The sequence below is a fragment of the Gymnodraco acuticeps genome, unplaced genomic scaffold (assembly GCF_902827175.1).
Source record: "Gymnodraco acuticeps unplaced genomic scaffold, fGymAcu1.1, whole genome shotgun sequence".
In the NCBI taxonomy this organism is placed as follows: domain Eukaryota; kingdom Metazoa; phylum Chordata; class Actinopteri; order Perciformes; family Bathydraconidae; genus Gymnodraco; species Gymnodraco acuticeps.
In genome coordinates, this window is record NW_022991953.1 from 139,464 (window position 1) to 163,209 (window position 23,746).

General features: G+C 41.3%; 1 protein-coding gene across 9 annotated transcripts; it reads left to right on the top strand.

Moving 5' to 3' along the window:
- The first annotated feature begins 1,250 nt into the window (after nucleotides 1–1,250).
- On the top strand, nucleotides 1,251–19,965 carry atat1 (alpha tubulin acetyltransferase 1). 9 transcript variants are annotated; one of them, XM_034200639.1, is made up of 13 exons: nucleotides 5,599–6,703; nucleotides 8,023–8,083; nucleotides 10,072–10,163; nucleotides 10,406–10,463; nucleotides 10,598–10,711; nucleotides 11,660–11,761; nucleotides 12,675–12,720; nucleotides 13,062–13,107; nucleotides 13,227–13,276; nucleotides 14,640–14,714; nucleotides 15,775–15,988; nucleotides 18,393–18,571; nucleotides 19,477–19,965. In XM_034200639.1, exons 1-13 carry the CDS (start codon nucleotides 6,612–6,614, stop codon nucleotides 19,785–19,787), a joined length of 1,440 nt encoding a protein of 479 aa, XP_034056530.1. In that variant the 5' UTR covers nucleotides 5,599–6,611; the 3' UTR covers nucleotides 19,788–19,965. The 9 variants fall into 9 exon arrangements, with proteins under 9 accessions (XP_034056535.1, XP_034056530.1, XP_034056529.1 ...); XM_034200638.1 differs by lacking the exon at nucleotides 13,062–13,107 and having other exon boundaries at nucleotides 5,599–6,119; nucleotides 6,312–6,703; nucleotides 13,151–13,276; XM_034200637.1 differs by lacking the exon at nucleotides 13,062–13,107 and having other exon boundaries at nucleotides 5,599–5,880; nucleotides 5,983–6,703; nucleotides 13,151–13,276.
- The last annotated feature ends 3,781 nt before the right edge of the window (nucleotides 19,966–23,746 follow it).

Genomic DNA, 23,746 nt, shown 5'->3' on the forward strand with positions numbered 1-23,746 from the left:
CACTGTCTCAAAATCTGATTCTAAATGTATAATGTTCTCTATAAAGATACAACTAATACACAATTATGAATGTATAATATAATACACATGTTTTGTGTATTTAATAATGCATTGGTCTACAATTTAATGATGGCTTCTACATATTTCACATAAACAGACAATGAAAAAATGTGTCCTTCATGCTGATAACTAGTGTATGCATCTGCCAATTAGTATTCTAAACAGAGTAGTGTGTTGAATCCTTATTTCTTGCATTTGAAACAGATACAATAAAAAAAGTGAACTTACTGTTGTGTTCAACTTCTGCCAAAAACTGTACATGTTTGCCACAGGAGCCACAGAACACTTGAACTGTCCCCAGATGATGGCCACAGAAAGGACACAACATGGCGGCCTGAAAAGACGTACATTGATGTAGTGAATCCATTTAATCAAGTCAAGTCTCTCTCTCTCTCTCTCTCTCTCTCTCTCTCTCTCTCTCTCTCTCTCTCGAGCGGCGCGGTCCCGTGGGTTAGATGCGCGTTCATAATGCAGAGGGAAATAACTCAGAATAACGTTATTAGCACATTATTACATCTTGAGGAACGAATGTTTTTAATAAGGGCTATACAAGTGTTCATACTGGGTAGTTTATTTAGTTAAAAAAATTATCCAACGATTTACAGACCACTCTTTCCCCATGTAAGTCAATGGAAAAAAGTGTTTCCGGGCCTGGCAACCAAACGGAAGTGTAGTACCGCCGTTTGGCCAGCACGAATATTTTCATCTGAGTCCGGCGCACTTCCTGGGGGCTTGAGCTAAATGGACTATAGAGAGGCGAAGTCACGCCCATCTACTTCCGGTCCATGGGACCCCGGAAGCGGAAAATTATACATTGAAGTCAATGGAGAGAGAAAAGTTATCTTTTGATTCCGTTTGAATTGTGCCACGAATTACACATATGATGTTTGTCAATCTTAAACAATAATTTCCATGTAAAAAAAGTCACAGTTTGTCGTAAAACTGTTGAAATATAAGACTATGAAAAATACGCAACTAGAAAGACTACAAATCCCATTCTGGGTCGCGTAAGTGATGTCATAGGCCATAATGCTCCAAGACTGGTTGCGACTTGCAATTAAAGCAGAGAAGAAGAAGAAGAAGAAGAAGAAGAAGAAGAAGAAGAAGAAGAAGAAGAAAGAAGAAGAAGAAGAAGAAGAAGAAGAAGAAGAAGAAGAAGAAGAAGAAGAAGAAGAAGAAGAAGGAAGAAGAAGAGAAGAAGAAGAAGAAGAAGAAGAAGAAGGAAGAAGAAGAGAAGAAGAAGAAGAAGAAGAAGAAGAAGAAGAAGATCTCATAACTGATTTATTCCCTCCAATAAATATAAGAGATTGCTCCAATAAAATCACTTTTATAAGATGCCTGTGTGCTTTGTACCAGGTTGGAATCACAAAAGTGATCATACCACTTTTCGTTCTATCGCTTCCCGTCTGATGAAAGGACCAGGAGTCGTTGGACCAAACATATTAGGTAATATACATGTTTTGCATGGAACATAGTCAAGTTAGCTACCGAGCTAGTAGCGGGCACGTTAGTTAGCATTACATTACATTACTTAGCCTTGCCATTTGTATTAGCCTTAACATGAAGTAAACCCAAATGTTAAACAGTAAGAGTAGTCATGATGGTAAGTATTTTGTGAAACATTTGAAGAGTAGCCTATCGCCCCCTCCACCAGGTGCTAAGGGGGCGGGAGGTAGGCTAACACACATTAGCATCGGCGATCTTTTCTACTTAATGCTATCTGCACAAATGGTTAACATTGAACATTAAAAGATCAGGCAGTTCAGGGAGAGTCGAAGGAAGGCAGGCAGGCAGCTTTGCATGACATTCTTCTGGACGTGTTTCATTGTGATGATAGTGAGGGTGAGTCAATCTGTTTGTTGGAAAGACAGTAGTTGAGTGATTACTGAGAGAAAATTATTAAAAGAGATAATTATTCAAAGTGTTATTACTTTAAAGTGTTGTTACTGACCTTTTTCTCTTTTATTTTCTTTACCTCACCTGTAACTGCTGAGACCCTGAGGAACATGCACACTGGACTGACCTGCTCTGGCAACCTGATTTCCACTGTACGTAATAGTATTTGGTTATGGTATATTATGTATATACATCAAAGGCACAATGCACCCCCCAGAGACACACATGTATTGAGTGTGATATTTTGCAAAGGTCATGTGAAATCATCTTTACATACTAGAAAACTGTAGGAGCGGCAACTTGTTTTGAAATTGAATTTTTAATATCCGATACTAAAATCTATCGTTTCAACTGTTTCACTTTATAAAAAGGGAACAGGTGAGTAGAGCATCATTGAGTTTCTTATTCTGTCAGTAAATTATCCAAATGAAATGTTTTTCATTATGTTAGTCAACCCTAAACAAATTGATTGTACCTTTTTAATAATGTCGCCAAAGTTAAGTTAAGTTAAATTAACTTCAGAAAATCAAATCTGTTCTGAGAAAAAACTAATACATGTTTAAAGATAGGAACTTGCCATCCCACTGAAAAACAGTCCGTAGAGATTTAAAGGCGTAGTTGTAGTTCAGTCCAACGTTTCATTTGGATTCATTTCTCCAACAGTCAACTATTTTCATAAAGAATATATATATTTTTCAAAGTCAACTTTATTGTCAATCTTACTCAGTTTGTGTTTATAGACAGAGAGATCAAAAATACGTTCCCAACAATCCCAAATACGAAAAATAAAATTATACAATTTATAATCATGTATAATGATGGTGTATGATGTAGAAGGAAGTGTGGTAGATAACAAGTAAATATAGAGTTACATACAGATCCATGTTACAGCAAAAGATGGAATAACTAAGAAGCACGCAGTATAATAATTACATGCAACAATTAAATAACTGCTCAGCATCTCCACCACAATCCCAATCTGCTGTGTCCTGTTTTCCTCCCCCCTGCATAACACCCCATCACACATACGAAACACAACGCAGAGTCCGAGGGTGTTAAGAGTATGTTTATTTAAATGTCCTCCTCTCTACTGGCCAACACAGGGAGCATATGCTGGGTGTAGAATTTTTCCAGGAGGAGGAGATTTCCATGCCATGCAGGGTCTTTGGGGATGGGGATGATGATCGCCTCCTTCGTGGTCCACACAACAAAGTAGCATAGACTCCGGTCTGTGATGTGCAGCTGCCCTTGGACCTGGTGCCAGTATGGGTGATTCTTCTTGAGAATGTAAGACCCACCCTCCTCACGGAGACAGAAGGATGGTAACTGGACTGCCTCCGCGATGGTCATGTTCCTCTGGCTGTGTGGACACTTCACCTCCAGCAGGGCAGATGGCTGCACAAGTCCATCGGGTGATGCTCCCAAAACACCCGACTCACTCACAAAGAGACCAGACTCGAACACTGTCACTTGATAGGCCTGCACAAAAGCCTTCACCCCTTCGGCCTCGTTTACAACCCCCCAGTTGACAGCCATAGCCGCTTTCACACCGCAGGACTTGCCGTACTTTAGTGCCGGCACTAAAGTACCACGGCACTGAATCCGCCAGGGGGCTAGTGCCAATCGCATTCACACCGCAGTACTTTCCCTGAGGCAAGATTACGCTGACGTCGCTTCGTCTTCTTCTTCTCTGGGTTTACTGGCAGGCCGCAAAACCACTTCACGGCGAGTACAAAAAAAAAAACGAGAGAAGAAGAACTACACGGGGGAGGGGGTATAAAGCCCACCCGCTGTATGAGGCGTTTGTTTACTTTCCGACCTCAGACATGATGGAGTTCATAAGGGTAATTTACAAATAAAATACCCCATTATAACAATGGACTTTATCTTTATGTATTTATTATATATTACCCCCTCAGGCTGATTTTGGAAAAGGACATTAACCCTTGTTTGGTGTTTTTCCCTTATTTATCTAAAACAAATGACATGATAAATTACTTGTGTTTATGTGTGTAAGACTTGTGTTTCTGCCCCTGCCATTGCTGCACAAGGTTGCAACATTGTAGATAAATTCTCTCACATTCTTCTATTCTGCAAATTTGGGGTGGGACACAATAAATAAAGCTTCGCCAGTTTGTTTGTTTTATTGCACAGTCAAGACATAACAATAACGGCATCACGCTGTTCCAGGTGTGTAAATTGACGTAAATTGAAGTTAAATAAATGTGTGAAATGTAAAATAAAGTGTAAGTAGTTTCAAAACAATGTAACAGTGGCAATATATATAGCAGCAGACACACCTTAGTGCAAGTTAGGTGTCAGTATTAAAAAAACAGTGGCAATATATATATATATATATATATATATATAATAACAATAGAAAATCGTTACCACTCTTATTATTGTGGTCTTTAATTTTTGTATAGTCCTGCCTGAGTTTCTTTATTTTTACCCGGCATCCGTGTGCACTGTGCACGATTCCCAGCTCAAGTAGCTTTCGCGAACATCGCTCAAAACATTTGGAGTTGGGAACTGCTTTCTGTAGAAGCTGCTGCATCCCGTCCTCGGAGTAAATTGCCAGAAGCGCCGACACTTCCTCATCATTCCACCGCTCCGGTGTTGTAGTACGTGTGGTCATAACTGCTTTAAAGTACAAAAAAACTACTCGCTCAGGTGTGGATGTGGTTTTGTAGCGAGGAAAAAAATGGCTACCTAACAAAAAAAATTCAGAGTCTAACGGGGCGTGGTTTGAAATTCGCCCAGCCAATAGAAATAGAATAGAAATTGGCACTCTTTTATCACCAGGTTCGTACCACCTCTCTAGCAGGGACTACAAATGGCCGAAAGAGTTCCCAGCACTGAGTAGTCCCGGCGGTGTGAACGCGACATTATTGGTACTAACGGAACTAAAGAACCAAAGTACCAGGGAAAGTCCTGCGGTGTGAATGCGGCTAATGGTACTAACGGAACTAAAGAACCAAAGTACCAGGGAAAGTCCTGCGGTGTGAATGCGGCTCATGACTCCGTCCAAGTTGTACCCCCCAAGCACCCTCTTCATGAGGGACGCGCATGGTTCGCTGCCAGCTGCTCCCCCCGGACCCGAAAGTGGCGTATAGCCTGTACTTCAACATCAACGAAGGTGCTCGATATATGCTGTATTGATCCAATAAACTAACACAAACTAACTGTATCACTATAACATGATGATGATGATGATGGTGATAAATAATGCATCTAACGTTCCGCTGTTCATTATAATAAAAAAACAGCATTAAACAAACCATCATGCTCTTACTTTGAAATAATTCGGAAATGTCGTCATCAGCAGGCCATCACGTGGTTTCCGAAAATAACCGAGTGACACGAGTAGATTTTAGAAGAGACCGGCAGAAAATATGTCTCAAAATTCCGTGTGTGTAAAAAGACGATCCACAAGCAGAAATGTGAGATCCACGAGCAGAGATTTGAGATCCGCAAGCGCATTTTTGGTCGGCAAATACAAAATGGATTCACAAATGCCTGATCGAAAGTTGTAAATGTTAAAGAGATATTCACAGATCTTTTTTTTATTTGTGAAAATATTTAGCGTATTTGCAGATCCGTTTTACATTTGCAAATTTATTTGTGAGTTTGCAAATCTTTTAAATGCATTTGTGGATGTTGTTTTACATTTACAAATCACATATTTACACACAAATTATTTTTATGTTCACACAAATAATTATGAGACATATCTATGCCCATAATTCGACTTCAGCCTCGATGTCTGGTCAGACATCAATCTGTTCCACGTAGCGCGCTCCGTAGAGGCCTGGAGCACTTCCGGAATGTTTTTTTTGTATGTGTTTTGGGATTTGTATGTGCTTTGGACTTTGCATATCGTTTTGGTATTTGCGGCGTTTTTTTGTTGCGTTTGTTTTCAGGGTTTGTGTGTTGTATTTAGTCTGCATCATTTCTGTAAATGCAGCGTTTTTCTGTTGTATTTGTTTTCAGGGTTTGTTTGTTATTTCATTTCATTATTTGCAGGTGTTTCCTGCTTATGTAGGCCTATGCGTTTTGGGCCGTTGTTCCGCGTTTGCACCTGCCGGCCACCGTACAGCTCTCCCCTGAGATCTCCTCGCAGAGTTTCACATCCTCTGTTCATCAATTTTACCGTAAAACAGGTTTGCTAAACATTATGGTAAAAATACTATTGGGATAGAAGTTGACTAAGTAACTATATAATTTGTTCCCAACATGTGTACTCATTTTTGCCTTAAATTGTTTTGGGATATTTTTCAAAACGTTTATTGACGCAGTAGTTAATGCAGACTTTCTCCACTGTCTTTTCCACACATTACGGTTGATGTTGCCAGGGAGGGACTCGACCACAGACACAATGGAGCTGCAGTGACTGAATAGCCGGTGCCTGTTCTCACTACTCTCATCATTTACAGCCCCTCACATTCAGACAATGCTGAGTTGTAATGTTATTCTCTTCGGAATGCTATCAGCTAGCTTACTGTTGTTTTTGTATTAACGAATTATCTTTGTGAGATAGCATACAGCCCGTTTAGTTGGTTAGCTCGCTAGCTAGCAAAGCACCTGCTGCCCTCCTGCTGCTATTGTTTCTTCTGCAAACCTGGATATAACGGTCCAGGTATCTGTGAGATATAATGGAGTTTCCTTTTGATATCAACCACTTATTTCCCGAGAGGTTCTCCATCTTGGACCAGACCCTTGTTGCAGGACGTAAAACAGCAGGAATGTAAGTCGGAACATCCTTTTCTCTTCAGGGCTGGGAACTGTCACATTGTATTAATGCTACAGAGTACAGTCACCAACACAGTACTATATGTGGCTGTGCAGCTGTAGAAGAACAACTGGATAATATGGAGGAAGATACTTAATTTCAGAGTGTGTGTCACTTTGTATTCAGTGGGTTGTTGGGGGTGAAGTATCAGCAGAGATGGGAAGTAATAAGTAACCTCAGTAACTTTGAGGTACTTGAGTATTTTCATTGCATGCTACTTTGTACTACTACTCTAATACATTTAAAAGGGAATGTATTCCCCTACCTTTATTGTTAACACTTTTAATAAAATGCAACTCTAAAAATTAAACTAGTGGATAAACTCTTTAAAGGTCCCATGTCATGCTTTTCTGGTTATTACCCGTCCCCTTGTGTGTTATGAATGCATGTAAACGGTCTGCAGAGTCTCAAACCCTCAAAGTACACCCTGTAGCGAGTAAAACTCTAACACAGAAAAGACCTGTCTGTGCTGCCCCAGAACGCCTCGTTGGACATTTCTCTTTTTCCATTTCTTTCTTCCTGTAGTGACGTAACGATACCCAGGTCCAAATGGACCAATCTGTGGAGCTCCACACACACACACTTACACTCTCACTCACTCTGTGAGCTCAGGCTGAGTTCCGCGGTGTCTCGCTGACCCCACGCAGCAACCAGGAAACGACACCAGTAATCCAGCTCACACTGTCTGCTCCTCGAGCCTCAAAGTTGTCATTACTAGTTGCTAACAAACGCCGTTGTAACACATAAACACACATCAGAGCACAGTGTGCTCACAGGGGGGGGGGGCAGGAGCTCCAACAAGCCGTGTAGGACAGAGAGTGAACACACAGACTATACAGAGATGCTGTGAGAAACCAAAGTGAGTTTGGAACATTGAACAATGTCAATCTATTCTAGTAGACCTCAACAATGGAATCATCAGTAGAAATGGCCGTGACATGGGAGCTTTAAGTCACAAAAGAGTCTAATTATTTAAATGTTTTACTAAAAGTCAATCAGAACTTTTATATTATTATACTTGATGCAGCAATATTTTCTAGAAATGTCACATATATAGATATAATTATATACACACGTTCTTTTCTGCACAATGATTACTTTTACGTTTTATATTTTAATTACATTTTGGAGATAATACTGTTATGATGATGTACTTTTATACAAGTAAGATTTGAATGCAGGACTTTTACTCGTAACAAAGTATTTTGACAATTGAATAACTTGAATACTTCTTCCACCACTGATTCTTCTTCTTGTTATTATTCATGTTGCAGGCCACATCTTCAGGCAAACATAGAAACAGTTATCGATGAGCTTGGGAGAGCCTCAGCAAAGGTGAGTCTCTGTTTGTATGATTTGTTGGGGTTGGAATCAAAATAAAACTGACTTATTTAGAATTTTGAAAATAGTTGTAGTTCACTTTTAATACTTTTAACTTTCTTTAAATATTTATATCGTACTTTTCCTAACATTTATCACTATTTGTCTTTTGACATCAAAAGGTCCCATTTGACATCAAAAGACAAATGACCTGTTAACATCTTTTTCTTTTTGAAATGCTTACTCCACATAAAAGACCCAGAGGCTACATGACATGACTTCCAGCAGACTGCATTGAGAACCATTAGGGCCTAATGGGTCTCAATGCAGTCTGCTGATGATTAGGGCAACAGCATCACTGATCTGGTTAACCCAATACTCTGTGATCCAACATCTATCATCATCACAACAACACTCTATCATTTGAATGAAGTCGGTTCAAACACACAACACACAGGCATATTGCGTGTATGTACACCCACTACTAGTGTTGTCACGATACCAACATTTTGGTTTCGATACCGATGCCAAGTCAAGAATTGCGATTCCGATTATTTTTCGATACTTTTATTTTATTTTCATGATAAATAAAATTGTAGTTTATCTGTTAAGTGTTTTCTTACAACATGGTCTCTTCTTTATACTTGAGTTTATGTGATTTCTTTGATAGTTAACTTTATATTTTATTAACATGTAATAGTACAGTAATATAAATAATTATTGACAACATGTATATTGCAGATGTTAGCCACATTGGTAAGTTAGCTAAAAAGATAGCCATATTAGACAGTTATCATTGCCATGAATTGCCTCGTCAAACTACGAAAACGTTTGTTTGTCACAAAATAAATTACACTTGTTTGACTTAGATTTGAGGGCATGGGCATGATGTAATTATGTTATCACATTCACTAACCTGTCTGTCTTCAAATTATTTAAACAGCTCTGGATTCCGGTCGGCGGGTGCTTAGCCAAGTCTGATGTGTTGGCTCCCTTGGTTGCAGGGATCTAAAACATTTCTCACAGACAGGCCTCGTGGTGTCCATAGGCTTTGCCCTCACTGTCAGAGATATAGCTCAAATACTTCCAAATTTCGCTTCTGGCGTCTTTTTTGTCAACAAGCCGAGGCGCAGCGGCAGTTGCACTCCCACTTGCAGCTATGCTTCTCGTTTTCTCACATGCTCTGGCGCGTGCAAGAGAGAGGGGAGGGACTTAGAGCGTGCTTGAGAGGGGAGGGACTTAGTGCGTGCTTGAGAGGGGAGGGACTTAGTGCGTGCTTGAGAGGGGAGGGACTTAGTGCGTGCTTGAGAGGGGAGGGACTCTTAGTGCGTGCTTTGAGAGGGGAGGGACTTAGTGCGTGCTTGAGAGGGGAGGGACTTAGTGCGTGCTTGAGAGGGGAGGGACTTAGTGCGTGCTTGAGAGGGGAGGGACTTAGTGCGTGCTTGAGAGGGGAGGGACTTAGTGCAGTGCTTGAGAGGGGAGGGACTTAGTGCATGCTTGAGAGGGGAGGGAGCTTAGTGCAGTGCTTGAGAGGGGAGGGACTTAGTGCATGCTTGGAGGGGAGGGACTTAGTGCATGCTTGAGAGGGGAGGGACTTAGTGCGTGCTTGAGAGGGGAGGGACTTAGAACGTGCTTGAGAGGGAGGGACTGCAGGCACGGCTGCAGTGCAGGGAGTGGAAGCAGAGCGCTGAACACACACGGCTCTTATTAAAACGGCGCTTTCTCACCGGAGTACTTTCCCCCGTCATTCTTAAAGTACCGATACTAATGAAACGGAGGAATCGTAACGTTTTTAACGGCAGGGTATCGCGGTACCTTTCAAGTATCGGTACACCGTGCAACACTACCCACTAGTGTACTGACATATCATTTAGACATGTCTTGTACAGACAGAGGGCTGGAATATTATCCTTTGCAAAACTCAAACCACATGTTAGTACTAGTTTCCACATTCTTTGTGATAGTACTGATGATAAACGTAACAGTGTCCTTACTCTCCACAGGCCCAGCAGCTCCCAGCCTCTATAACCAGTGCCTCCAAGCTGCAGTCCCAGAAGCACCAGCTGTACCTGCTGAAGGACGGAGAGAGCAACGGGTACATGGCACACTCTCCTCTCATTACACACTCACTGACTGAGCTGTATTCATCAGCTGGACCTTTAATAGCTTCAGTACTGAGTCATAATGTGGTCACAGTGCATGTACTGTTGTGTTTAGATGTGAGCGTACTGTGTTTATGTTTATTGCAGCAGTAAAAAGTGAATTAGAGCACACAGTCTTTCTCACTACACCCTCTTGTATCCAATTCCCCCCCTGCCCCTCCTTCCCCACACACAGAGGCCGTGGTGTTGTCGTGGGGTTTCTCAAGGTTGGCTACAAAAAGTTATTTCTTCTTGTGAGTACCTTTTTTGTCTTGAATTCTCTTCTGGCTCTTCAGTTGGCAATTATTTCACATGCTTCCCTGATTTGATGTCTATTTAAACTTGCTTTCTGAGCTGTACAGGTGTGCTGGTTGTGTTTCCTCCACAGGACCGACAGGGTTCACACGTGGAGGCGGAGCCACTGTGTATTCTGGATTTCTACATAGCAGAGAACTTGCAGCGATATGGCTACGGGAGGGAGCTCTTTGATTTCATGCTGCAGGTGAAACTCCTTCCAAATGACTCGAAAGCAGATTTAGTGGAAGACGTTATGACATTCAACTCTCTAGGTTCTTGAGATCAAAACATGAGTAGTCTGTGGGCTTCCTAAGAGAAATGTTATGAAATACAGGTTCCATTATTCCTTCATGGTGGAAGTACTGCCTGTTGTGGCTTCCTTCCTTTGTTTCCTTAAACCACTTAGATGCCTTTTAAAGCTTTTAAACAGACATTTCTAACATTTTATCTTTCAATGTTGTTGTTTTACTTACACTTTTGATGACTTTTGGCTTCTGATGATGTGTGACTAAAATACTCGAGAGGCTATGCAACTCTTGGTAAATCAAATCAAATTCTTTCCACAGCCATTCAACAAACCAAATATGCCTTTACAGAGGTCAAACAAATACAAAAGAGGCACAACTCATCTTTCTTTCTATCATGATATTCGTCATCATGTGTCTTCACGGCCTCTTGCTCACAGGTTTCCCATATCTGTGACTATTAAAGACTGGCACTGTGGGAATTGTAGTCTTTTATAGTCCCTTGACTACAGAGGTCACCACTGTGGCAATATTAGGACCTGTTCACAAAAAACTAAAACTGGCTTTAACACTACCATACCTTCAATCCTAGTATGCCTCAAACAAACTAGTGTGTTGCCTTGTTGACGTAACACATCTAAAAGCACAAGTCACCACACTGAAAGGCAAAATGTTCTGCCAGTAGTAATTCTTGAACCTGTAGCCACATGTGGGATGTTCAGTAAAACTAGGAGAACATAGAGCGATGAGAAATACGTGCATTTTCACAAACAACACTGAATGGAACTTGGAACTCTCTTTTTTGAGCAAACTGGAAAAGATGTATTAATATATCTGCCAGTAGAGATGATGATCACAGTTCATAGCTGTGTGTTGTTTATTAGTCTCTTTCTGTTTCTGTACCGCAGCACAAGAAGTTAGAGCCCGTCCTGATGGCTTACGACAGGCCGTCGCCCAAGTTCCTGTCCTTCCTGGCAAAGCATTACTGCCTGACGCCCAGTGTCCCTCAGGTACAGTCTGTCCTTCACACTGTCGCTATGTATGTATGTGTGAGGCTTTATCAGCTGTCGCTCATCAGGCCTATTCCAGTAGAAACACTTTGTGTCTCTGTACTTGTAAAGGATCATTTGACAGTGAAAAAGCTCAACTCTGTAAAACAGTGTAAAAGCAAGCAGAGTGAGACTTCTCTATAGTACAATCATTATCACCTTACTGTAGTGCAGTGTCTCTCAAAGTGGGGGGGCGCAGAGGCTTGACAGAAAAGGTTTGAGAACCACTGCTGTAGTGTTAGAAGTCACATCTACCAGTTAAACATTCACCATCATTAGGTGTGACTCATTTAAGGACAATAAAGTTACATCTATTCTAGTCTAATCTTATCATATACATTATTTAAGGTGATCAGCACTTTTTGAATCAAGTAGATTGTGAAAAATAGGGCGTCAGATTGAATAGCTACAGCTTTTATTCCAATGCGTCAGATACACATATAATGTAAGAAGATGTAAGGATCATCCTGGATATCATTCATATTAAAGGACAAGGGTCAAGCTGTCGGACCAGATGTTTCACAGATGTTAGTCAGTGTTTGTACTAGCTTATGTGAGTGTGGATCACACTGTTTACATGTTGGCCCAGACCACCTGTTCTACTTGACCTCAGCAGGATGAATGCACACAGAGACATGCAGTTGAAGCAGAGATTGTTCCTCAATGCGTTAACTGTTCTCAAAGGTCAAGACGGAACCCCCTTTTCTGATGGCTTTCCTGATTCAGTAGCTTGCCTTGATAATGCTGCTCAGTCAATTGTACACGCCCTTCAACCTTTGTATCACCGTTTGTTTCATTGTGAAAAAGCTAACCACATCGATTGCATCCTTTCTTACTTTAACAGTTATGTTGTTTATCATTTTATTCTGTCCAGGCCAATAACTTTGTGGTGTTTGAGGGCTTCTTCGTCAACATAGCAGGTACGTTTTTCCCAATGGTTTTCTTTTTGTTGCGGAAAGGGGTTATGTGATTGTGAAAACGGGAACCTCTGATGATTCTGGGAATGTACCTCTCAACCCTGAATATGCCTCCTCATTTCTCAGCAAATCTGTGGAAAGCCCGAACACCCAAATACTTTTGTGAAAACATATTTTGAAGTTCAGTTACATCACATATTTTGCATGCTACAGTGTAAAGTGAATTCTTGCTTTTGACATCACTTTTTTGTTGCACATTTCTATGTACAATTCTCCTCATCATAGAGTGTAAGAGTAAAAAAGAGCAGAGCTCCAACATCTTTTGTTTCATCAAACTCTCTCAGGCTCACCCTCCTCTCCTCTGCCGGATCAGGGGATGTTCAGCTTTTTGTAAGGACTTCTAAATCTCTTTTCTTTTCTCATGTGTCCCCAGCATCTTGTCCTCCTCCTTTGTCCCATATGACATGTTTGATTCTCTGGGTCTTCTTGTTTTCCTCATCATTTCTCAGCCGGTTTTCACTCCCTTATTCCCGTCACTCTTATTTTTCTACACTTACAGGTATAGTATATGTTACATTTGATGCCTCAACCTGTAGATCCACCTCACCCCCCCTCCCTCTCACTGACAGGAGGATACCTGCCTGTTTCCTGACCCTGCAATGCCTCTTAATGCCTGTCAGATTGTTAAAGAGGCCCTATTTTCCTGTACTGTGTTGTATAGGTTTGAGTGCATGTGAATGGTCTGCAAAGGCTACAATCCCTGTGTTCCCCCCCCCTGCCTCCATTGGGGGGGGGGGGGGAAGTTCCCTTGTTTACTTCTGTAACATCATGCCATCACTGTTACACTCGTGTTTCTATTGGCTAGCGCTCCAACACATTGTACGTGATAGGGCTGGGACCCTACAAGAGGTTGACCTTTCATAACAGAGCCGGCCGGCTAACCAATCAGAGCAGACTGGCTCTGGTTTCAGACAGAGGGTGAGAAGAGGTGCTGCAGCAGTATGAGAAAAATAAAGAGCGAATAGAGAAACATGTCCCAGTAGAGACACAACATACTAATATGACCCTGAACATTAGCATAACAGGGCCCCTTTGAAGGAGGCCACAGTTACAAAACGCCTGAAAGAGAGGAGAGTTAGTTTGTCCTTTTTGTCACCAGAAATACTGTCTGCATGTAGCTGTGCACTGACCATGAATACATCAACACACGTGTTGGTAAGACTTACTTGCTTCGTTGCTTGACATTTATCCAAATAAACCATGCCGATTATGCTAATTGATGGTGTGCTCTTAGATTGTGGATTGTTCTAGTTATTGGGTGAGGGTTGAACCTGAGTGTCAGCTTGTCATTAATGGTGTCAAACACTCCTACACTTTTACTACATTTCAAAATATATGTTCAGGTTATCCTAGACTGAGATGATAACATGGCACAAGAACAACTATTTCACATGACTAGATAAGGTATTACAATTTGTGGAAGTTTTGAAGGATACTGTCAGGGACGGTCTGTCCTGTTAAGTTCTGCTAGAAATGTTGCACATGCTCACATGTCTGCTCTGAGTTTGAAATGCTCTCAAGACCAATACGTGAAATGTGTTCCAGCCTTCACTGATAAGTAGTTGTACAGTACTGGCAGAGGAAATACTGTTCAAATGAAGCTTGTGAAGGACAGAGGCCGTTTCTCAATCGCGAGTACACATGCTGCAGAGCAACTATTTCAAGTATACTACGTCATAGTGGCGCAGAATGCTGGGCATTTAACCAGCGTTTAAACAGTCCTTCGGCGCCACTCGATGACGTAGTATACTTGAAATAGTGGCTCTGCAGCAGTTTTACTTGCGATTGAGAAACGGCCAGTATGTAGTGTGAGCAGTCATGTTCTGTGTTTGTCCCCACTCTAAATGTGTTCTCCTCCACAGTGGCCCAGCTGAGAAAGGTTCCCCTAAGAAAGCCGGACGGAGAGATCAAGCCCTACTCTTTAATGGAGAGAGAAGGTAAACAGACAGACATGTGACTCTGTCAGGAGTATGAAAACGGTTCTGAGCCATACTGACAGCTGAGAACAAATCATAATGATGTGTTAGCTAGGCAAGCAAGATCATTTATTAAGCACAACACAAGGCAATTTAAAGTGCTTTACAACAAATAAAAAAGCATTAAGATATCGTTCAACAGAAACAAATGATCAAATGACTTTTAAAAACAATCATTAAAAGCTAAGAAAATAACGTAAAAACAAGCCAATTAGAATAATTCAGCTATAAAATAGAAAAGTTAAATGTACAGTGTAAGAACAGCTATTTGATTGAATTAAAAGCAGCAGCAAAAAGAAAAGTCTTCAGCCTGGATTTCCTCAGAGAGCGTAGCAGCAGACCTGCAGCTTCCTGCTTTGTTCCAGATGGAGCACAATAACTGCTTCTCCATGTTTAGTTCTGACAGGACAGAGAACCGTTCCAGAACACCTGAGAGTTCAGGATGGTTCATAATGTAGCAGATGAGAGTAAAGCATCCAAGTCAACGACCCCTAAAGACACTCTTACAGTCTACTTAAGGTAAATGCCTGGACATCAAGTTATTCCAAATCCTGCCGAGACATAACCCTTTAATATATATGGTGGTCAGGATTTGTAATTGGTACTTAAAATAGAAACATCAAAACACTACATAGTATTTGGTGAGGTTATGTATAATTAGCCTTCTACCATGACACAGGAATAGTGCTGTTTTATATGTAGGCTCTGCCTCTGCTCCTATAATGCCAAATAGAGATAAACTAGTTCACTATATTTGCATAACAAAAGCTTTGAAACAAGATTTGACAGTCCTCATAAACAGTCAATCTAAAAATACTTTTTTTCTGTGTACAAGTCAAATATCAGGGAAGTGGAACAAGCAGAAATGACATTAAAAACACATTGACAATGACAGGTGTTTTTAGATGATTAACCTTGATTGAAATGAAATGTTTTTCAATAAAGGGACACTCTTCCAATGTGAAACACCACACAGTTCAGTCGTTACAGTTTGCTCATCAGTACTTCCTCTCCCCTGCAGTGGTCCATCAGGAGCAGCGGGCTCGCCCCTGGCCGTTTGCTCCGCCTCACTCCCCGCAGCGGTCGGTATCCTCCCAGTGCTCCCCCTCCCTGAGCGGGGGGTCCTCCCCCAGCAGGCCCCGCCCCCAGGCCGCACCAGTTCCTGCCCTTGGGCGCAGCAGGGAGCAGAGCCCCCAGTCCCCCCTCCTCGAGCGCTGCAGGGAAAGACACAGCAGGTAGGACACACACACCATCCTTCTGACACAGTTACACACACACACTACCCTAGTCCGGACCTGGAGCATGTACATGCACATTTTACACATGAGTCTGCTAGGATCTGTGAATGGAAATGCAATCACTGAAGTGTGTTTCCCCATGCACAGGAACACTGATGCAGGCAGATGAGTTGACACTGATAGAACAGTTAGTGAGGGCAGCATCAGGAACATGCAGTGTGTGAGATTAAAGCTGTGTGAGGTCCCTGCAGCATCCAAAGAATACTAAACCTGACAAGTGTTGTAATTGATTGAAGTTATTGTACTATATGTAAACATCTGTTTACAAAGTCCCACACAAAGCTTGTGCAGTAAAGTCGTATTTTCACTACTTCACAAACACACACATTTTCACTGGAGCCCCACTATAGATGAACGTCCGACTCGCGTGGAATGTATTACTACGGGTTTAGCCAAAATGATACCATTAATGAACTAAAAGAAGATTACTCAATATTCTTAGTTTTGGAATACCTTTTCATTTCAGAAAAACATAATTGTATGTTTGAAGGTTACCAGGTGAGTCCTCCTTTAAGCTCAACCACTAATGTTAACCAGAACATTAGTGGTTGAACATTAGTGCCCCTCAGTAGTGCCCTAGTTTCTGAGGAGGGGTGTGATTGATGACTGATACATCTACAGAAGAGGGGTTGGGCCACTCATTTTTTAGGTCTGACAATTTTCCTTTAGTTTTTTTCATTCTGGTTGAAGTAAAATTCGGAGGAAAAATGTTGACTTTTATTTGACTTTTTTCCCTGAATTTTGAATTTAATTTCAGAATTCTGACTTTTTCTCAGAATTGTGGCTTTAATCTCAAAGCTAATAAAAACTCACTTTTGTTTGGATCTAAAAAAGAATTCACGTGGCCCTAATCCTCTTCCCTATATACCTTGCTGCATTGCTGCTTATGAATTCATGTTGAAATCCTATATAAAGTATTTAGCACACTTCATGTAAATGAGCTTGTTTAATTAACAAAGTAGAAATAGAATGGAGAGGGTCCTGTCAGAGCGACGCTACATTCCTGTCTTCAGTCTCTGATTGTGTCCTCTCTCCTTTATCTGTTCAGCCTAGTGTTCTAAACTCTGTCTCTTTCTCGTTCCCTTCACCTTTTAATTCTCCCATTTCAACACATGTATCTTCTTTTACTCATTTGACATACATTTTTGTTCACTGTCATCGTCCTCTTCTGTTCCTTAGTTCCCTCAATAGATCTCATCAGGGCTTGCATTGACCTCCTCGGCCTGGCACTGTGCCTCTTCCCTTTAATCGCCTGGCTTCTTTTAGCTCAATTTCTGATAGACAGTGTGTGACACGTGGAGTGCCTTTCCACGGGCACCAGTCTCTTGCTTTTCAGTCTTACAGTATGGTCAAATAGAGTGGTGCAGTGATGACAGATTTGTAGCATCACAAGAGCTCCCTCAACCAAAAGCTCTGGGATCTTTCCATTGGATTTCAGTACATTGCAGAAAATGGCAAACACGTTTATGAAACTTACATGTTTTGTTCAGCAGGATAATCTTCACATTTTAACACCACTTTGTAATGTTTTAGTCGTAAATGCAATCACCAGAAGTAAGCTAACTGTAGGCTAAAACCTAACTACATCACCGTCACATGGCTGTGCATCACCGTGGCTAAGCTAAAGGCGGCTAATGGTCGGCGTGATGATGTTTGGTAGACTTATTTAGACACTTCACTGAGGCTTCGGCATTCATGAGTGGAGAATTTACTGACATATTTTATTTTGTAGAACTAAATGTGAAAGTCTCTTCAGTTTGTGTTAACCACAGACTTCATTTCAGCCTTCGAACTACTACAATGAAAAAGTGGTAAAATGCTGACTCATTTCCAGGTTTCAGGACTCACTCCTGCACCGCTCTATTTGCAAAATCAGATTGGCATAGAACATTAAAACGCTGGTGGTTGATGTCCCCGTATACATGATCCAAACAGTGTTCAGGTTTCATCCGCCTGCCGTGGATGTGTTCCCACGGTTACTTTACCTCCACATTTCTCTCATCACAGAACCAGGATGTGTGTGTGAAGGCACTCCTGGAGAGTGAGGGGGGGGATATCTGTTGTAAGGAGGATTTTTGACTTTTAAGAATATAGTCCTCATGTTCCCAGCAGAGGAACACCATGGCTCTGTCTTATCTGCCCGCCTTTTCTATGAACCCATTAAACTGTCAACCAATCTCGTAATGTCAGACTGTGTTTTGTCACACACACACGCACATTTCTTTGTTTCCCTTTATGTGGCTTCTTTGAGTTTGATTTGTTTGCCATCATTTATCATTACTTTTTATTTATTTTATTATGTCAGTTTTTATTTATTCTCCTCCTATTTTTCTTTCTGTTGTCTCCCTAACTTTTCTTTGACTTGCACTGCCATCCCTTCTTGTCCTCCTTCCTCCCGTCGATGTGCTCCGTATGTTTGGGATGTCTCCTGCAGCGAGCAGGGTGGGGGGGCCACCTGCAGCCCGTACCGGGGGCCCCTGAACAGCAGAGCAGCTGGACTGCTGCACAGACCTTCCCCAGGTGAGCTTCAGTGAGGAACCTTTTTAGTACAAAAGTGTTGGGATCAAAATATATTTAAAGTACCAAAAGTAAAAGTAGTTGCTTGACCTAAAGGCCCATTTCAGAATCGTATAGAGTTTATCTAATGAGGTGATTATGATCATTGTTGCATGAGTGTGTTCATCACATGGCGTCTTCACCCAACAAAGAAGAATCAAGGGAGATGACAGACTTTACTTTGACTACTTTTATTTTGAAAAACAAATCCTCATGTTGAACCAAATCAGCTTTACTTTTGGGCAACCTGAAGAGAAATAACTTTGGGTCAATGTCTCGGTTCTTGTTGTCTTTGTCCCATAGATTGTGAAATAGCTCTAATTTAACTTTGAATTGTTCAAACAGACAGGTTTGGCAAAGCTATTAATGTATCAGCCACATGAACATCTCAGGATGATACATGTGCATCTTCCCCTTATGTGCAGCCGGGATAAGAAAGCTCCAACCTTCAACTCACATAAATATTTGGTCAAACAACTGAGGAAATAAATACAAGTAAATAGTAGTATGACTATTAGAATCCTCTGGAGCCAGGATCAGACTGTGAGCTCAGTAAGGGCCCGCCCAGCAGATGTGGAAGTGTTCCTGACATTTATAGGCCATTTATAATGTGAGTTCATCCGACTTAACCCAAACAGTTTAAGTAGCCAAGACTTTAATGAGAGAAAACAGATATGAATCATTTCTTGTGGTTATACACTCCCTATGGGAGGGGCAGACCAACCAACCAGCTATGCTGAGCTACACTATGCTAATCTATGATGCTAAGCTAGAAGTCTTGTTGGGCTTTCTTCAGCTGCACATAGGGTTACCCCTTCATCCTAACCCTCCCTTCTACTGATCCTGTCCTCTCCTGCCCCCCCACCCAGGTCCAAGCCTCTCTCACTCCCACCTCTGTTTGCATCCAAGAAGCCCCTTGCCTCCTCCGTGTACAGAGGGACCCAGCTGGGTGGAGCTGAAGAGGAGCTCCGGGGGTTGGATAGTCTGCAGCGTGCACCACGAGGGATGCTGTTCAACCAGAGACGCCTGTTGGAGAGGGAGAGCCCGGGGGCAGGGGGGGGTGGTGGTGCACTGCAGGAGAGAGCTGCCACAGCGCGCAGTGGGTGAAGCAGGAGCACCGGAGCACCCGGCCCTGGTGAACACGGGGACACACTCCCATAAGAGGGGTTATTATATCTGAAAGATGTTGCAAAAAATGTTACCCTGTAGTAGTTTACTAAACATGCTATGGGCCAAATATGGAGGTGTTACTACAACAGCCATGAGACAGAACCATCCAAATGAATTGGAAGTGTTGATATAAAGCCATAACAGAGCAGCAGTGTTGAAGGGGAATCATGTGTTATGTATCTTTTATGCATGTATGACAATGCAATACAATCATTACAATACAACATGATATATTACAGTTATATTGCAATGCTTAAGGAGTAATGCCGGCCTACTCCTGCTCTGGTCCGCATACTGCAGAGCTACTTTCACCCGAGGGCAGCATGTGAAGAAGAGGCCGAACGCCAGGGATCCACCGGAGATATACCAGAGTAAGAAGGAGGGGTTTGGTGTTAGGTCAGCTGGTCATCTTTTCAGGTCATCTCATTGGGAGACGCAACTCTGGCCAGCAGGAAACCAAACAGGCTCACTTTCCAACAAAAGGTCTCAAGGCCTGCATACCTACACCTCCCCCACAGAGCAATAAAACCCTGTTTACTCCAACCAGCCCAGAATGTTTATAGCCATTGTAGTCCTTACATTTATGAAAGGATAAAACAGAGAAATCAATATAAAACACAAACACAGGTATTGTTTGAACAGTATTCACTTAACTGCTACTGTTGATAAGCACCAGAGACATGCTCTCACCTTCCCCCTAAGTTGAATGCAAATCAGGACATGCTCTCACCTCCCCCATCTTCCCTTTGTCCTCAAAAACACATGTCAAACAGTCCCCAAATGCAGCTCACGATTTAAACACACCCAAATTATTCTCATTTTAAGCTTATCCATAGTTTGCCTAACATGAATAAATACAAATATAACTTCTAAAACAAAATGTCTGCAAAGTCACATGAAATCAACTTGAGCAACCAGTTATGGCGGAGTTACGGCAAATAAAAGTTGTAACAAGCAGTAGCGCTGAGCAAAGTGGATGACTCGAACGCAACCACACACTTTATAAGTCAGGCAACACTAACCAGGGCTTCTTGTGATTCTGTTTTATTTGTACCTTACTTTGACCATCCGTTCACTGTTATTGATCATTGTGGAGAGAGGCAGACGTTTTGTTTTGTATGATAGCAGCTATCGGATGGAATCAATACATGGGCTGCACAGGTTGTCATGTCGGACTATCACAAGTAGAATCATAATGAAAAATACGCCGCTAAAATGGTAGAAATGGCCATGACATGGGACCTTTAACAAATCACATTCCCAGCATTCTTAGCAGCACCACACTCACCTGTACTCTCCAGGGGCCATGTGAATAATATGTGGGTTAACCTCTAAATCTGTGTGTTACGCACAAAGACAGAAACATGCTTAAAGTCACACATGAGCCTAAGGGACATTTATACACATAGACCAGGGGTGCCCAACCTTTTGTTGAACCGAGAGCTACTTTTAAAGTTGCCAGTCTGCCGAGATCTACCAGTCCAAATAGAGAGGCGTAGCCATTACTGACAGCCTACTACCAGGTATAAATACACACTTCTACTTGTATAAAACTGACCTTTGTACGATTAATACTTCATAAAATACTGCAGATCCTTTATCTTACCTCTTTCTAATCTACACAAGTATTTAACTGAAGTTACACAACAGTGTCGTTGATACAGAGTTGGAGTTTATTCACACGTCACTACAGTGGGTAATGTTTTCAAGAAGCATTGAACAGTGCTGCCACATATGACACAGGAAGAAAAGAAAAGACTCTGAACCCTTTCTTTGCCATTATATAAAAATAGTGTTGCTACAAACGTATAAATGAGGCTTACTAATAAGACAAATCAGATCTGAAGCTACACAGGAATCTGCTGCCAACGTGCAATAAAAAAGACAAAATTAATAGAATCAAACCCTTTTTTGTTGCATTTTAGTAGAGTATAAAAGGAAAGGCAAGGCAAGCAAAACACACAAAATAATTAATTAAAAGAAAGAAAACCATGTTTAACAGTTCGAAAATTAGAACATTTAAATGTGAAAAGCCATATTAAAAAGAAATGCTTTTAGACCTGATTTAAATGATTCTAAAGTGCTAGCCATTCTCAGATGTTCTGGGAGTTTGTTCCATGCATTAGGAACATAGATGCAGAAGGCTGCTTTCCCACGCTTTGATCTCACAAATGGAACAGTGAGCTGGCCTGCGCCTGAAGACCTAAGGGGTCTGCTGGGTTCGTACCACTGAAGGAGGTCCTTGATATATTTGGGTCCTAGCCCGTTTAGTGCTTTATAAGTGTGCAATAAAATCTTAAAATCAATTCTCTCACTAACTGGAAGCCAATGTAGCGATCTCAGCACTGGAGTGATGTGATCTGTTTTCTTTGTCCGGGTTAAGATTCTGGCAGCAGCATTTTGAATTAGTTGGAGTTTACGGAGTGATTTTTTTGTGAGGCCTGTGAAGATGCTGTTGCAGTAGTCAAGCTTGCTAAAAAAAAATGCATGGACAAGTTTTTCAAGGTCTTGCTTGGACATAAGGTCTTTAATACACGAGATATTTTTTAGATGGTAGTAGGCTGATCTGTTGATTGCCCTGATGTGGCTGTTAAAATTGAGGTCAGAGTTTAAAATTATACCTAAGTTTCTTGCTTGACTTTTCGGTTCGAGTAATAGTGATTCCAGGTGTGCAGAGACTTTAATTCTTTCTTCTTTGGTTCCAAAAACAATTACTTCGGGTTTTTTTGTGTTGAGCTGTAAGAAATTACGGCACATCCAGTCATCTATTTGTTTTAGACATGTGATCAATAAATCAGTAGGACCGTATTCATCTATGGAAAGTGATATGTAGATTTGGGTGTCATCTGCGTAATTATGATAAGAAATGTTGTTATTTCTAATTATTTGAGCAAGTGGCAGCATGTACAAATTGAATAGAAGGGGCCCGAGGATCGACCCCTGGGGAACTCCACAAGTCATTTTGGTTCTGTCCGATGTACAGCTACCAATTGAAACAAAAATACTCTCGGTTTTCAACATAGGATGTAAACCATTTTAGGACAGTGCCAGACAGACCCAGCCATTTCTCTTTCAATTAAAATGTTGTGATCTACGGTGTCAAACGCCGCACTGAGGTCTAATAGAACTAAAACTGTGGATTTCCCACAGTCTGTATTACAATGAATGTCATTTAAAATCTTTAATAAAACCGTCTCTGTGCTATGACGAGACCTAAAACCAGATTGGAAGGTGTCTAAAATGTTATTGGAGGTCAACAAACTGTTAAGTTGAAGGGAAACAACCTTTTCAATTATTTTGCTTAAAAATGGTAAATTTGAAATTGGCCTGTAATTACTGATTGTCAGTATATCGAGGTTGTTCTTTTTTAGCAGTGGCTTAATAACTGCAGTTTTCAAGCCCTTAGGGAAGTCACCTGAATGGAGCGACATGTTCACAATCTGCAGTACATCTGAGGCAATATAGCAATAGACATTTTTAAAGAAGTTTGTCGGAAGACTATCAAGACTACATGTAATTGTTTTTAGATGGAATATAACGTCTTCAAGTGTTTTATGGCTGACTGGAACAAACTCTGACATGTTTGCTTCATTAATTATTTGTCCTTGCAATGGGAACATAGGGTCAAGACTCGGAATTGAGGAATTTATATCTTGCCTGATCATTAAGATCTTTTCTGTGAAGAATAAAGCAAACTCATTACATTTCTGAGTGGAGATTAGTTCAGGGGCTATTTCCATTCTGGGGTTAGTTAACCTATCAATAGTGGACAATAATAAACGAGAGTTATTAATATTTTTGTTGATAAGATCAGAGAAAAATGATTGTCTAGCTTTCTTCAGTTCAAGACCGTAGGTGAATAGTTTTTCTTTGTAAATATCATGATGTATCTATGTTTTGTTTTCCGCCATCTGCGTTCAGCTTTCCGGCATTCTGTTTTTTGAAGTTTCACTGATGGCGAATTTCTCC